At 33.7% G+C, this 17,669-nt stretch overlaps 1 protein-coding gene across 1 annotated transcript in view; it reads right to left on the minus strand.

Moving 5' to 3' along the window:
* The window catches only part of ACAP2 (ArfGAP with coiled-coil, ankyrin repeat and PH domains 2), a 194,773-nt gene that overhangs the window by 29,718 nt on the left and 147,386 nt on the right, over nucleotides 1-17,669 (minus strand). Inside the window, exons 10-14 of the mRNA XM_077119331.1 lie at nucleotides 12,832-12,944; nucleotides 7,541-7,561; nucleotides 4,627-4,678; nucleotides 2,980-3,080; nucleotides 2,233-2,338 (exon numbers count right to left, since the gene is read on the minus strand). Of these exons, the coding sequence (XP_076975446.1) occupies nucleotides 2,233-2,338; nucleotides 2,980-3,080; nucleotides 4,627-4,678; nucleotides 7,541-7,561; nucleotides 12,832-12,944 (393 nt within the window). The remainder of the gene's footprint in view (nucleotides 1-2,232; nucleotides 2,339-2,979; nucleotides 3,081-4,626; nucleotides 4,679-7,540; nucleotides 7,562-12,831; nucleotides 12,945-17,669) is intronic.

Consider the following 17,669-nt stretch of genomic DNA (forward strand, 5'->3'; position numbering starts at 1 on the left):
TTAGTATATAATCAGTAGAAATATAATCTAGCCCTTCTCTTGTCCTCCCTGAAAATTCAGCTGCAAATAGGTGGGGCCAAGTTAAGAGTGGGGACGTGGTATTCCAGAAAGGGATATCTGAGCTTGAGCTGGGTGAGGAGGGAATTCATATAGAAGAGCAGCCTAGCAAAGGATAAGAGGCAGCCCAGCATAGGAAATGGGAGTCCTGTCTCATATGAGACATCAGGGCCTGAGTGGGATATGAGGACATCATACAGGGTCATTAGAACAAGATTGGGGGTGGGTGACAGCACAGACACGAAACTGGTTTCACACGGGGGTTAATCATATAAGTAAAGATAAATACAAATGTCTGGAGATTTATTCTTTGGAGGAGTAAAATGGAGTTTCTGGATGGGGGGCATCTGAATAAAGGAAAGAAGATATTGAATGAATATATGCATACTGAATGCTGAGATCCTCAGCACTTCTCTCCCAGAGAGTCCCTTATTCCTAAAGAGGAATTTGGAGCATATTCTCTAGGAAATCATACCAATCAAAAAGACTGAAGATCCTGACTCTGATTGTTCCTCAACAAACGGTCTAGTCTTAAGCGAAGCTGGAGCCCTAGCAACATGCTCAAGAGCTTCCAATGTGGTATTTAGTCCCTAATTTATAATCATGAGCAGATTATTATACAGCCAAGGAATGCCTCTAAATCAGTGGTTTTCAACCTTGGCTGCATTTGGAAATCAACTAGGAATCTTTAAAAAAAATTTTGATGCCTAGATCCCAACTTCATTTAATTATACTGAGAGGGACCTAGGTACTGGAATTTTTTAAAGCCCCCAAACAAACATAATTTGCACTCAAGATTAAAAACCACAGCATTACATCCATGAAAAAAGAAAAGGTTTATATTTCTAAACATTCAGAGAAAGAAAAGATCTTTTGGAAATTAAATTATGTGCTAGCAGAACTGAAAAATTCAATACTAGATTTGGAAGATTAAATAAAAAAATATCCCAGAAAGTAGAGCAAAAAAAGACAAAAAAAGGGGGGGGGGGAGAAAATTACAAGATGAGGCTAGGAATTCCAGAAAGAAAAAACAAGAGAAATTATAAAGGAAGAATACAAAAGACCAGTAACCAGAAAGGCCCCAAGAATAGCACTAGGACTCTAGAAAAATAGCATTAACCTCTTTAATAATGATTTTCAACCTAAAAATTCTATACTCAGCCAAATTATCAAAGGTAAAGTTAAAATAAAGGCATTTTCGGTTGTGCAAAGGCTCATAAATGCCACATTTTCAGGAACTACCCAAAGAAGCAACTGGAAGAAGTACTTAAGCACTTTTTGACAAATCAAGAAGGTGGAAGATATGGGGTACAAAAAAAAAAGGACTCCCCAGGATAACTGTGTAAGGACATCATAGACTAACAGCTTCCCACAAATTTAGAAGGCAACTAATCCAGAGTGGAGAAGTGTGATTCAAGAGACTGACATATTGAGGGCTATCTTCACCAAGATGCCATCTATCAATGTTCCTATCATTTGTCCAGATAAATTGGTTTCTGATGAAATTCCTACTCTCCTCTCTATACTCTACTACTTGGACATATTCACTTGAATATTCTTATTTCCTGCTTGGAAAAGATTCTACTTTGATCTACTCCTAGGAACTTAAAGTTGGCCATGGTGAGCTGCAAAATACAATCTACAGAAAAAAAACATCCCACCCACCCCAACTATGTTCCTGACAGCTGTCTAAAACCAGGTTTATGCTACAACCCTGTCAGATGCTCCAATAGTTGTGAATTCTATTTCTCAAGACTCACTCATGGCCTTGTTCCAAAACAACTTGAAATTCTGGATAGCTGAGGTCACATTATGACCCAAAGATTCCATGGTCAGCTTACCTTCTCCAACTAAGAGGCAATGTTGTGCTTTCTTTTTTCATATTTTACTCCATTTTAATTTTAAATACATTTCATGTTCATTATTTTATTTTATTAACTAGATAAAATATTTGGAGGAAAAATGTTAACATCAGACACAAATTTGAATATTAAAAATTATAGGTAAAATCAAGAGAAATTAAATCTAGATTTCTAAAAATAAACCAATTTCAATTACATAAAATCATTCCCTATAAAAAAAAGGACGTTACAAATCATATAATGCTGCATTGTTAGACTAAAATTAAAAACTACTGACAATATATTATTTTGCATTGCAGTGCTGTATACTAACCTCTGATTCATCACCCTTCTCTCGATAAGCAGTGGCAATACTAGTCTGAACAGCCTTAATCCATGCCTGACGCAACTTTTCAGAATCTGCCTGGAGCATACAACTTCTAAAAGGAAATAACATATTTTTTCCCTCAGATGCTAAATTAACTCAGAAGAACCAAAAGTTTTACATTTTTGTCCATTTTAAATAATTTTCTAACAAAAATATAATTTTGTTTGAAAAGATCATTTTATTTCACCTGTCTTTAGACCAAGCATGTTCACACAGAAATTCAAAGTATGTTCACGAAGAAATTAAAGTACCAGTGAAACAAATTATCTATTGAAAACAGGCCACCAATTCCTACAAATTTTAAATAAAAAAATAGAAGCACTTTATATTTGCCATACAAACATTAACACTAATTTTTTTTTTATTGGGTAGGTTTTTTAAATACTAAATAATAGTTGTCAAATTGCTCTGTGATTTCGGTTCCTCATCATGACAGTGAGAAAAAAAGTGTCCATATGGGCATATCAGTAATTTCTATGGAATTTAAAGATACGATACATGGGTAGGAGTTATATAAATATCTGAAGATGACAGCGTTAATCATTAATATTCAAATTTATTTTAAAACACTTTTTTTCCCCTTTACAACAAATAATTATGAGTCAAAGGTAAACCTTTCTCTATTCTGGAAAGTTCTTTAAGATAAACTATAAACACATAAAAACAATTTTCATATTCTTTAGAACCACTCACTTTGTTGGAGAGACCACCTCAAAGCAGAATCGTCGTTCTATGTCTTCACAATGTTTTACTGTACATAGCCTGAGATCTTCAACTACCACAGTGGGGTTATCCTACAAATGAGCAAACTTTCTTATTTACACATTTAGGTTTTAAACACCTCTACTAATAACACTATCCTTAACAACATTACTAGAAACAAATAGTCTAACTTTAGTATTTATTTTTATTTGATTTTAGGGTACAGAGAAAAGATCATCAACATGGACGGAACTAATAATGACAATTATATCCTATTAATAACTGCATCTGCCTCAAAAAATTGTTGTGCAAGGTTTAACTGAGTTTCTATAAGGAGCAACACTTGGGACTTAATAGGTGTTCAGTAAACACTAACTTCCTGTAATTCTACTCCATATTTTTTCACGTCCTTTATTTGCCTGATTCCCACTCACACATAATAAAAGCTACTTTCCTCCAAAACAGAAGGATTTAATAAATCAAGTTTAAACAACTCAAAGGAAAAAAGAAGTTTTTTCTTCCTACCTTTCTTAAAATACTTAAGAAAATGAGGGGGAAAAATGATCATTTTCTACTACTTAAAAAAAAACATATAAACTCAAAACCAGGTTTATCAAAATTAGCTAGACTAAGACTATAAGAATAAACCTACTATCATAGAGCATAGCAAATAAAATTTCATAGTGTCATCTCTAGATTTAAGTGAATATTTGAAATTTACAGCTGAATAAAAGCGAACTAGGTGAAAATCAAGTCCTCAATTAACCAATGGCTCTTTCTTTTTTCCAATTATGTGTGTGTGTGTGTGTGTGTGTGTGTGTGTGTGTGTGTGTGTGTGTGTGTGTTGTTATTGTTTTCATGGGCAGACACCAAGAATCAAACCGGGGTCTCTGATACAGCAGGCGAGAACTCTGCCACAATGGTCTGCCCTTTTTCCAGTTACTTTTAACCCAGGTGTAACATGTAATCCCAATTATTTTTTATTATTTCCCATAATAAAACTTCCCCACCCTTAAAAATAAGGATCAGGAAAACAAAATATATGAAAACAATGTTAACAAAATTTAAATGTTTCTATTTAAATTTATAACAGCTTACATTTTAATGTCATTTTAAAACTCTTCTACATTAAATCTTTGACCAGAAGGTGATTTTTGCCACTGAAGTGCCTTTACTGAAAGTTAATATTAATTTCAAGCTTTTTGGATATAACATTTGGACATTGTTTAAAAATCTGAATTACTTATTTCATCTCAATATAAAATAGGTCAAAGCCTGAAAAAATATAATAATAACAATCCTCTTCTTTAGCCTCAGAATAATACTGATATATTATTTGTCTAGCTTTGTCACATAGCTAGAAAAAGAATTATAAAGGAATAAATGAAATTATCCTGGAACACAGAGAAATTCATCTCAAAGCTAGAAACTCAGGATTCAAAATCACTGTTTTTGAGGATTGCATGTTGATACTTCACATTCTTGAGTGAAACTGTATATAAAAATAATAACAGTAATTTTGCACAATTCAGTATATAGACGTCAATGATTTACAAAGAGAAAAAAGGAAAGAACCGAAATATGTGCATCACTGAGTTTTCAAATTAATATTTAATTACCTAAAAAAAAAACACCTACCTTAAACTTTTTCTGGTAAACCAACTGATTGTTCTGTATTGAAAACCAGCGTCTAAATAAATATAAACTAGATTAAGTTTTCATAAACATAATTTCAATTGTTGCTAGAAATGAAATATTTTATTTCATTGTTTTGTTTTGCTTTGTATAAATTGATATCAATATGAGACATCTACTGAAAGTAAAGAACAAGCATTTTAAAAGCACAGAAAAATAACGTTACTGTGTTTTGATTCTTTTTGTGGTAAAAGTTTATATCCTAACAAAAGCTATTATCCTCTAAGCTATCACCAAATAATGTTTAAAGTAAAAATATATGGCTTTTTTATGGTCCTCAAAATATCTAAAATCTTTCCCCCAAAATAACTGCTTTTATTAAATAGAAATCAATTTATATCATGAATACAATTATTCATTTTTATGTAGTAAAATATATGAAATAAATAGTGCTTTATTTTCAACCTTTCTATGATAATTCATCAAGTGCTTGATTTGCTAAGCAAAACAAGGAGACAAAAACTAATTTTAGAACTGAAATCATACAGGAGATAATCATCAATTAACTTGGCCTTACTTTCATACAGTGGAATAATCAGTTATTATTATAAATGATTCATCCAATTGCTTATCTAGTTCTGTTCATTGTTTTCAATTATGAGGCAATCAATTTACTTTTAATTTCCTTTAGAAGAAAAAGCTTAAGCTATGTATGGCATATTTACTAATTCTAATTTATTAAAAACGTTAAAAGGCCCTAACGACTTGCCAAAAGAAAAAAAAATCACAGCCAAAGCCATTCATAAAAGGAAGCAAAATTTCTTATCAAGCATGAAAGGTAAAACAGCATTTGAGTAATTATTTTAAAATTAGTTTCATGTGAAATGATTTCTATTATAAACATTAGTTATTAATCTATTACCAGATAGAGATTCTACCTTTTCATCGATACTGTCATGAAGTGCTAGAAATATATATTTAGCAATTAGAAGATTTCTATTTAAAAAAATTAATTCTCCAAAGCTGAATAAATGATTAGGAGATGCTTTTCACTTTTAAGTCATTTTCTAGACAGACAGTTTTTGTTGTTACTTAAAAAGGTATCACCATTATCATTAAAATAGAGATCTGTTAAAATATCATTTAGATAAAGCCAGATAGGTTGCCTCTAAAAGCAAATCATAGTAAGGCAGGCTAGAAAAGGAAGAACTTCTAAGTTTCTTTGCTTTGAGACAAATAGTTGGTTAGATATGTTACAAGAAATACCTACAAACAGATAAAATAGTGCAGTCTTGCCACATGGGATGACATGCAATGGAAAAAATCTCTGATAAAGATTAATGTGTTTTTACAATCATTTGAAATAAAGTGTACTACATTAATTAAAAATAATGTACTATAATAATATTATATAATATGAAGGAATACTGTATAATGGCAAAACACTCATTTAACCATGTAAACTTTTCATGCTTTTGATGTCTTCAAAAAAGGAATTTTTTTAACCTATTGCAACTTAGAATAATATTCTCTAAAAATAAAAACAAAATAAAAGATAAAAAAACTAATGCTCTTTGTCAAAGACGATTTCCTCTGATAACTTTACAGATCATCTATATTTCTGAATGCCACTTTCCCTATCATTTATCTGCTTCTGGCTGATTTTTTCACATTGGTTTTTATACACACAGAAAAGAAAAATTAATTTCCAAATGAATTCATCTTTATTTGACAACTATACTTATTTAATCTTAATTGAGATTTTAATCGGGTATGTGTTAAATGGAATATAATTTTAATGGTTCCTAAGGAACAATCCTAGGTATTACTGATATTTCTAATAAAAAGAAAAAGAAGACTTACAAATAGCCCATGACCTAAAGAATACAGAAAAAATACTTAGTATTTGAAGCACTAGGTACCTGGAATGTGAAGTACTAAAAAAAGTAACTACAGCCAAAGGAACACATTATGGAAAGCATTATAATGACAACTACACTATATTCTACCAGATTCAAAAACTGACCACAAAGACAAGATATGACAGTTTTGTAAAATGGAAAACTTATTGCTCCATTAAGAGAAAGAAGACGTAATTCTGTATCTATCTCAAATTGAAATAATTCAATATAATAAATACTATAGACTAAATTATTAATCTATAAAAATTAAATATTAACATAAATACTTATTATATCAATAGAGCTTTCAGGTAACATCATTTTATAGGAAAAAGGAAAACTAAATTTAAAAAATTAACTATCTTTTACCATGTTTGATCCATACCCCCAGAACTATACTTACAATCAAGAACACTGGAAAAAGTTAAACTTCTAAATCTGTAGATTTATCACTAAAATTATTTAGATAAGGGATATGTGGCCACATTCATCTGCATGTCAATTAGAGAAATATTTAACAAAATTAAAAGCTTGAATATATATGCTCCTTTATTTTTAATTCCATTTTGTTTTCACAGAGGAAAAAAAAAGCAAAGTGGCAAAACAAAGAAAATTAAGAAACAAAGTTTCTTTGCAAAATAACTAGCATGTTTATTATCAAAAGAACTACTCCTAGATACTATATAAAATTTTTAAAAAGTTTATTAGCTTATTTCCTTTAATAAAAAAAGATGATATAAGTATTTATTTTATGTAATCGGCATCTTCTTTGGGTAGATATCACCATATCAAATGTTCTTTTCCAGATTAAAATAAATTGAGGAGATAAACAATTTCAACTGTAGGTCATTCCTCAAATGAAAAATTTACCTGCTCTTCCAAATTTAAAGCATAAAGAGACTTCATATCCATTGCAAGTAATCCAACTGAAATGCAGGTTAATTATGAGCTTTTTCGTGCCAAAAAGAAAACTGGAGTAAGGAAGAGGTGGGGAGGGAAAGGAAGCCATTTGGTACCTGATATGATCGGGCTTTTTCCTGTCATATGAAAAAACGGGGTAGGATTAAAACATAAGGGAAAGGTGGTAAAAGAATGAAAACGCAAATGTGCAAAATAAGCAAAGGACTAGCATGATATGAAAATAAAGCAAGAATTAAAGGAAACCGCTTAAGCTCATAACCTAACAAAATTATCAAAAGTATACACTGCATTTTATTTACATGCTATATCAATGTGTGTGTGTGTGTGTTTATAAAGTCTTAGGAATCTGAAATGCTAATATTTCAAATATATTTTTTAAATTTTATTGAAGTATTATACTATAAAAAATTATAGTAAGACAGGACAGTCAGGCATACATCTACTAATATTTTCTGCCTCTATGGTCATAGCTGTAGAATACAGGTAGCACCTCTCCTCATCTTAATAGCTGCTCCTAAAAAAATTAAGGTAAATAATCACTGTAGGTATATTTATATAAACCTGAGTCAAATGAAATTTTTTCAAAAGTAGGATCACAAATTAAGAATTTCAAAGATCATAAAATATTATCAGCCAAATTAAGCATTCCTCCCACCTTTTCCCCCAATGATGGCAAAGACTGTAAGGCCACAAATAAATACAGCTCATCTTTAATCTGTGTATAAACTTCTTATTTTACAACAAAAGTCAATAAAAATCAATCATTGATATTTGTTCATTTTAGGTTTTTAGCTTTATTTTCTAGTCCAACAAAGATTTAGCACAGCTTCTTTATTAGCTTTATTGACTTAGTACTAAATAAATTATGTTAATATTTATTTCTCCTTGCTTGTTCATCCTTTCTGAATTTGTTATGAAGAGCAAAAGAGAAATACAGGCTCTAGCAACCCACCTAGCACTGATTTGAGGCTGAAATAAAGCTGCCACACTGAGAAGATGACCTGATAAAGAAAGATTATTTTGGTAGCCCTCAATGTTTTCAGAAAAATATATATTATATACATAAGAAATCTTCAGAGATACCACAAACTAAATATGAAACCAATTAGAAAGAAGCTCAACAGCCCACATGAGACATAAACCATTTTACTATTTATGATATCATAATCAGATCACACAAAATATGACCTATTCAGTTAAATTTTAGATTATAGAATACTTTCAAAATACACTTGAAATGTATGAAACACAGCAGTCAGATTTTAAAACTACCTGAGAATCCGTATTCACGTTCACTTTTTTAAAAGTTGTTTTTCAAAATACTATATGCCATAATTCAATAAAACCATAGATAATGAAAATATGTCACTGCATGGTTGGTGTCTAATGGTGGCCATAATAAAAAATATAATTCTCTAAAACTAATCCATGAGCAATATTAATTAAAAAAATACTTAAACACTGGTTTATGTCTGGATAGCTGGATTCCTTGATTTTTTAAATTAATACACAGATACCATCACAAATATACAATTTTTCACTCAAGACCAGGAGACCATATTAAATCAAGCTCGACAGAGAACTAATTAAAGTAGGACAGACTCTAAATTCACATGTGAGTAAAGGGAAATTATTTGCAAGTACTTCCTGGAATTAGGGTTTTTGACAAACCTCATATAAGAAATACAGATCAAAATATAAATTGTTTGGAATTTCGACAAAATGTAAAAAGAACATTGAATAAGAGTTGGGACTTCCAGGTTTTACACCCCAATTTTGTCACAAACCAGCTCTGTGACCTTGCATGAGCAAATAAAATCTCTCTGAACATCAATTTCTTTTCTGAAAATCAGAGCATTGAAGAAGGTTCTTTACTGTTTCAATCATCTATGATGCTCTTATGCCACTACATTTAGACAGCATTTCTTTGTTTTTATCAAACCAATAGCTTACATTCTTATGGTTCTAATCAGTAACTATTATGCCACTACATATAGAAAGCATTTCTTCTTTTTTTTTATATCAAACCAATATTTTATATTTTATTGTGTCAACTTCTGCCTCACAAACTTATTTCCTATTTCGACAAAGTGTCCTCGTCTGAGTTTGCAAGCTGCTGGATACCAGAAGTGGAACAGCTTTTAAAGGGGGGGAATTTAATAAGTTACAAGCTTACAGTTTGTCCACACTAAGGTATCCAGAGAAAGATACCTTAATTCAAGAAAGCCCAATGCATCAGAAACACCTATCAGCTGGTGTGTTGGTTTGAAAGGATTTATGTACCCTAGAAAAGCCATGTTTTAATCCTAATCCCATTTTGTGAAGCAACCGTTTCTTTTAATCCCTATTCAATACTATAGGTTAGGTTATCTCCACGGAGATGTGACTCACCCAATTCCCAACTGTGGTTATTATACTTGATTAGTTTTCAATCTATTTAGCTGTGGTGAATATGCAGAAGTACCCTGAACTCCTGGTATCAGTGCGTGGATGCTGCCAGCACACCCCCACCCCCAAAACGAACAGCAGTGCATGTCCATGTGGTCCAGGTAGTGGTCCCCACATCTCAGGCCAAGCCAGCAACAGCTCCCAGTAGTCCAGGGGTGGCCTGCAGGAATGGCAGACTCGTGAAAGCTATAGTTACCTTCTCCATTTTACATCCATTGTGGCCAGCTTGCACAGCCAGCATTTCTTTTAAAAAGCATTCTTATTGCCAAAGGGATGTGTCTTTTTCACTTTCAAAATGGTAACATATCAACACACTGAGAATTTAACAGTTATTTCTTAGTTAATTTAATATCTATGCTAGTTAATAGAATTGATAAAACAAATAATAAAAATTAAAAAGATGCATGCTTAAATTAGAACCAACTAAATTTCCTCTACTGCCCTAAATGACAATGTAATTTTCCACTAACAGTTACAGTGCTTCATGTTCAAGTATGAGATTATTTTTCATTGGAGCAGTCCATAGGAGTTCATTACATTTCTTCTTAACATAATGGTATAGTTTCTATGGATTTACTGTATTTACACTGTGGTAAATTTTAAGTAAGATGTTTTGAAATCAGGAGGTTAAAATTCAAGTCTAACTCATAAAACCATATGAGTTGGGTAAACTTCATTTATTTTAAAGATCTGGCAATCACACCTTTTTTTTTTTTTAATTTCCCACTCAGACTAGGGAAATTTACCAGGAAAGTCTTAAAAGATCATTATCTTAATTTTTTTTTTTTTGCAGGTACAGGCACCAGGAATCAAACCCAGGTCTCCAGCATGGCAGGCGAGAACTCTGCCACTGCACCACCTTCATCCACCCTACAGATTATCTTAATTTTGAAACTATAATTTTGACTTCTGATTTTCATTTAAAAGTAATATTTCTTAGTCCTCCTAGCATTCATGTATTATAAAAAAAAGTTCCACATAACTCAAAAAAGTTTGATATCATATATAATCAATAATTTTCCTGGTTTATATTCATGTTACAACAAAGAAAAATTATCTCAAACAAGACAAACCATGTGCCATTTAAACATGTGACAATATTAAATGCTAGGCAAATACTCAATAAATACTGACATTTTTTAAATGTTTCTGAACTTTTTTCTATATAATCTTATCACCAAGAAATCAAAATAAATGTACTAGGAATCCATTTCAATAAAGCATGAGCATTTTCTTTTAAATTAATATGATTCATACCAAAATAAACTCAGAAAGAAAATCCTATTTATTTTGCTAATGTTCATGTAAAAAAAAAAACAAAACCAATTTTATCATTCGGTTTATTCGTACCCTGTTCAAGTAACAAATTATTCACATTCCAACCAATATAAACGTAAATCAATCAACAAGAACCCTAATAATACTACCAATGATTCCCAAACTGTTCTAATCAATAATCCTTTGTAGAAAAAGAGAAATATTGGGCGGGCCAGGGTGGCTCAGCATCTGCCATGCTGCCATGCCGGAGACCTGGGTTCGATTTCCGGTGCCTGCCCACGTAAAAAAAAAGAGAGAGAGAGAAACATCCTTGAGTAAAAGATCAATCATTGATATTAAAAAGGTTGATCATGACAAAACGTTAATCTTTTCTCTTTTTTTGATGCCTTACTTACTGTCTAAAATTAATTTCATTTTGATATGTCTTTAAGGACCATTTTGATGAAAATACTAGTAAAAAAAGCAGACTTGTAAAAACTATAGCATATAAACATTACGCAAAACTCCCTTCAATAAATAAAACTCAAAATCTTACAGCAAGTCTTTAAATATTTTCTAGTTTATAAGTAAGAAACTATAAAGAAAGCAAAGCGTAATATATAAAGACATTAAGAATTTAAAAATTTTTGAATCTGTCTATATTTCTCATATAAAGTTTATAAGAATAAACATAAATTTCAAAAAGAACTTGCAAATAATTTTCCTTTACCCATGTGCGAATTTAGAGTCTGCCCAATTTCTTGAATTAGTTCTCTGTCTAACTTGATTTAATATAGTCTCCTGGTCTCAAGTTGAAGATTGTGCATTTGTGATGGTATTTGTGTATTAAATTTAAAAATCAAGGAATCAAGCTATCCAGACATAAACCAGTGTTTAAGTAATTTTTTATTAACATTACTCATGGATTAGTTTTAGAGAAGAATTTTTATTGTAATCGCCGTAAGGTACCAATCATATAATGGGAAAACATTTTCCATTATCTACAGTTTTGTAGAATCAAGGCATCTAATATTTAATACATGGGAAAGTATAATAAAATATTTATGCATTCATTCAACAAACATTTGCCAGATTTATAAATTTTGCAGAAATCATTTTGACAAAAACAATTCAAAGTTTTTGACAGCTATCAAGTTAAGAATAAATGAGCATCCCACTGCTTGCTACACACTTCATATACGAAAAAAAAATTTCATTTCCTAAAACTTCAGTTTGATTAAAGCTGTATGCAGAGATCAAAAGGTCAGATCACTTAGCTGAGATATTCTTAAGCAAACACCAAATTAACCACTATTCAACCACACATACAATATATAACTTGTAATGAAATCTATTTTATAAAAAACATAGGAGGTTACTCACATTTAAAATATATTCATTATAAAGACCTTGTCACTAAATGACCAAATATTATAAAAATTCTCCCTTGCTTCCTCATTGAAATCTTGCTTCAATGTTAAAACTAAGAATTAACAGTGTCATTTTACCACCTGTTTATAAGTGTCTCCTTTCCTAGAAAGGTGTTTTCAATGGAATGGGTTCAGGAAAGTTACTATGAACTAAGATTTTAGACAATTATGAAAGAAAGATTAGCCAAATCACAAGGAAAGTCAGAAAACTATTTGTGGAACAATCAAGGCTAGTATATAAAATATATTACCTGTTCCAAGTTTTGAAGGCATTACTGGCTCGTTTGAACAGATATCCTTCCATAACAATGCCATTTGCAGCATCTACATTATATTCTAATTTAGAATCATCACTGGAGAAATCCTAGACAAAATAATGCATAAAAATGTTCATATGAATTGACTAAGATTTCTAGCAACAAATTTATCCTGGGGAAATAGCAAAAAAGAAAGAAAAGCTTTGTATTAAGACCGTCACAATATTATTCACAAGAAAAGGAGGAGACCTCAATGTTAAGTGGAAGAATGTTTCAACAAATTAAAATAATTCAATTCTATGGACTATTTGCAATAATTATCATGTCAATATTATATCACAGAAGACTATATGGAATATACTGTAAGGGAGAAAAAACAGAATGTAAACTGTATAACACTGTGATCAAAACCACAAAATATACATATACAAATAGATAAAAGGAAAAGCAAAGTATATAGTGTATGTTTATTTATAAATGTTTTTCACTTTATCCTAATATTTTATGTTAAGTTTTTTTAAGGCATATGAGGGGCGAGGCAAGAAGGTAGTGCAGTGAGGAGCAGAATTTAGTTTGTCCTCTAGGGCAGCTAGTAAATAGCTAGGAACTTTAGGGAACAATGGTTTGGGGAACCTCAGTGACTGGACACATCCTACACTAGTCATTAATGGTGAAATGGATGAAGTCCACCCAAAATCTAAGTTTCCCAAGCCATGGAGGATGGTGCTCCTCCCCTAAGAGCACAGAAGGCTCATTCCCCAAAGGAATGAAAAGCCCTGCTCCACCCTCCAGGACCAGCCCTTCTGCTGGGCACCACGAATATCCACCATGCCGGGCACCAAGAATAATCGTCCAAAGCAGTACAGAGAAGAGTTGCCCTGTTGGGCACAAGAGCAGACACCCCTGACGCCAAGGATAGCCTCCAGGCTGGGTGCCAAGAATAGCAACCCTGCCCTCCACCATCTTGTTTAGCCAGCTACCACAGTTGGGGAGAGGTGGAGTTGAGAGGAAGAGGTGGATCAAGAGGACCATCTAGTGGTAAGCCCCAAATAGAACTGCATCCCCTTCATGAGATTTGGGGCTTAGCTTGGCAACTAATTACTGAGAAACCTAGTGCAAAGGGGGACCTTCAAGGCAAACCCAAGCAAATACGAAACCTTAAACAAGCCAAGGAAATCAACTCACAAAATAACTTCATCACTATAAACAAATGCCCCAAATACAACAGAAAATCACAAAGCACATGAAGATTCTGGCAGATAAAGCCCAGCCAAATGGCAAAGTTAAAACACTGGAGGGGACATGGAATTTGGAACAACTAATCAAGGACATTCATTATGACAAAAAGAAGACACTGGAGGAGCATAAGGTAGAATTTGAAAGAATAAATAGAAAAATAGTGACACAAACAGACATTTGTACACTGATGTTCATAGCACACTATTTACAATTGCCCAAAGGTAAAACAATCCAAGTGTCCATCAACAGATAGAATAAACAAAATGTGGTATGTACATAGGATGAAATATTATGTAGCAGTAGACGAAATGAGATTCCAAAGCCTATGACAACATGGGTGAACCTTGAGGACATGATGCTCAGTAAAAAAGCCAGACAAGAAAGGACAGATACTGTATGATCTCGCTATTATGACTCTGGTAAAGATAAACACAGAGGCTTACAAAGTAGATTACACAGTACATAGCACTTAGAGAAGTTAGAGATGGGTGAATGGTTCCCAATGAGGTTGAACTTAAATGTAAGGGAACATATAGAAGTGACAGTTGTTCATTAGTGGGGTAATAAATAACCGCCACTCTGAAGGTGACTATGATTGAAAGGGGTTGTATAGAGTCATGCATCCCACGAATTGACTACAATTATAAAAAAGTTCTTGCTTGAACTACTTCAAAGGTTTGATATCGTACAGAGTCAATAATAGAGGGGTATAAGGGGAAAACTAATATTGCCTTCTATAGCCTATAGTTAAAAAGAAGACATCAACAGTACCACAGCAATATCAAGGACTAATAATTGGGGATGGAGGGTGAGAAGAAATAGGGGGATCTTTAGATTTGATATTTGGTGAGGCCATGTTTATCAGTTCTTTGTCTCTTTGGACAGATGAAAACTGTCTAGAATTGAGAGTGCAGATTATTGTACAACTGAGGACATTGTGAGATATGGATTATTATGGATATTATCCATAATGCCCACAGATGGAGGGGGCCAAAGGGCACGATGACAAAGATGCAGAATGGCGAACTGTGATACATACATATGATGGAATATTCTGCGACTACAAAAAGTGTGAAGTTGAAAGGTATGCAGTGAAGTGAATGAACCTTGGAGACATTGTGTTGTTTGAAACAAGACAGAAACAAAAGAACAAATATTGTATGGTCTCTTCTAGAAAATACTTATAAGAAAACTGAAGCCTACATTGAAAGTTCTTACAGCAGTCACATTTAGTCCAGAGTTGTAAATGTATTTCTAAATTCTGAGATGCTGTGCTATAGGTACATAAGCTGGTATTTCCCTGGAATAGTGAATACCTCTGGGACTCCTAATAATAAGAGTTGGAATTCTGCAGCTCTGAAAGTCAGCATCGCTTCATTATGGCAATTATTAAAGTAATAGAAAAATATATCAGGCTTCAATTAGAGATAAAAGCAAAGCCAATCTGGTTGGGACTAAGGTAAATGAGAAGACAGGGTAAAGGATGATAATGTATGTATTCTAGAGTTTTATTTATTGCATGAGGCCAAAGGCAAGGAGGTTTATTGTGTCTAGAACCTAATTTAATGTAACACACAATCTAAAATCATCCTGCCTGGATAGTCCATTTCAACTACCTAAATGCATAGAACCCAGAACAGGAACAAGACCTTGTTATTCCATATGGCTTAATGTAATACCCAGATACATCCCAGACTGGTGGGCTGACAATTTAAGAGTATTGGTAGAGTCCCCTTGTAGGACTGAAGAAAAAATATGGAACTATTAAATTTACCTGAGAAACACCTGGAACTTTCTCAAATATTAGGACTTCCAAGAAAACAGGCTAAGCCCTTGTGGGTTTTTTTGTTATTCTTTTTTTTTTTTAATTTATGAAACATATCCACATACAAACACAAACATTCTTAACCATATGATCATTCCATATTGTTACACAATCAATAACTCACAATATCATCACATAGTTGTATATTCATCATGATCATTTCTTATAACATTTGCATCAATTCAGAAAAAGAAATAAAAAGAAAAAAATTCATACATACCATATTCTTTATCCCTCCCTTTCATTGATCACTAGCATTTCAATCCTTCCCTTTCACGGATCACTAGCATTTCAATCTACTAAATTTATTTTAACATTTGTTCTCCCTATTACTTATTTATTTTTAATCCATATGTTTTGAGGATTGCCCATACGAAACTCATTTCTGTAGCAGAGAAGCTAAGACTACTTATAATTATGCCTAAGAGTTGTTTCCAGGAAAACTCTTTCATTGTTCAGATGTCTCTCTCTGGACTTCCTGGAAGATGGCGGCTTAGTAAGACGCGCGGATCTTAGTTTCTTCTCCAGGACACCTACTAGGGGAGTAGAAACGATACAGAAAGCGCCCAAAGCCACAACAGAGATAAAAAAGACAGCGTACCCCATCCTGGAACGGCTGGCTGGCTGAGAGAAGCAGCTCGGGTGAGATCACCGAGGCGCGCGGGCCTTACCGGGCGGGGTGGCAAGCGGCCGGAGTTACTCCCTTCCCCCTTCCCGGGCCGGCTGGGAGAATTGGAGAGGTGGTCCCCTGAAACCAAGGCGACTGGCGCCCACACCACGCGCAGCCCCCGGACCAACTGAGAGAATTGGATCGGAAACCCCCAGGCCGCGGAGAACGGTGACCCCGTGACTCCCGGGGAACGTGCACTCTCTCGGGCGGGCCGCTGCCGCTGGCGCCCTCCCGCCACGCTTGTTGCCCAGGGCCGACTAGGAAATTCGGATGGGCTCTTTCCCTGGCTGCGGCGACCAGCAACCCTCCCTGCGTTCGGACCCCGGGCCGGCTCAAGCCGCTTCGGCTAGCGAACCCCCAGGATGGCGAGAGTTTTCCAAAGTTTAAGGTCCCACAGCACCTTTTACTGGTGGGACCCGCAGACAAACGTGTGCCACGAGCGCCACCTACTGGGCAGGATAAGAAAAACAGAACCCAGAGATTTCACAGAAAAATATTACAACCTTGCTGGGTCCAACACCAAGAGAAATCTGAATAAATGCCCAGACGCCAGCAGCAGAAGATAACTGTCCACGCTCAAAAGATTGAGAATATGGCTCAGTCAAAGGAACAAACCAATAGCTCAAATGAGACACAAGAGCTGAGACAACTAATGCTGAATATACGAACAGAAATGGAAAACCTCTTCAAAAATGAAATCGATAAATTGAGGGAGGACATGAAGAGGACATGGGCTGAACATAAAGAAGAAATAGAAAAACTGAAAAAACAAATCGCAGAGCTTATGGAAGTGAAGGATAAAGTAGCAAACATAGAAAAAATAATGGATAGCTACAATGATAGATTTAAAGAGACAGAAGATAGAATTAGTGATTTGGAGGATGGAACATCTGAATTCCAAAAAGAAACAGAAACTATAGGGAAAAGAATGGAAAAATTTGAACAGGGTATCAGGGAACTCAAGGACAATATGAACCGCACAAATATACGTGTTGTGGGTGTCCCAGAAGGAGAAGAGAAGGGAAAAGGAGGAGAAAAACTAATGGAAGAAATTATCACTGAAAATTTCCCAACTCTTATGAAAGACCTAAAATTCCA

Source organism: Tamandua tetradactyla, chromosome 10 (assembly GCF_023851605.1).
Source record: "Tamandua tetradactyla isolate mTamTet1 chromosome 10, mTamTet1.pri, whole genome shotgun sequence".
Classification (NCBI taxonomy): Eukaryota; Metazoa; Chordata; class Mammalia; order Pilosa; family Myrmecophagidae; genus Tamandua; species Tamandua tetradactyla.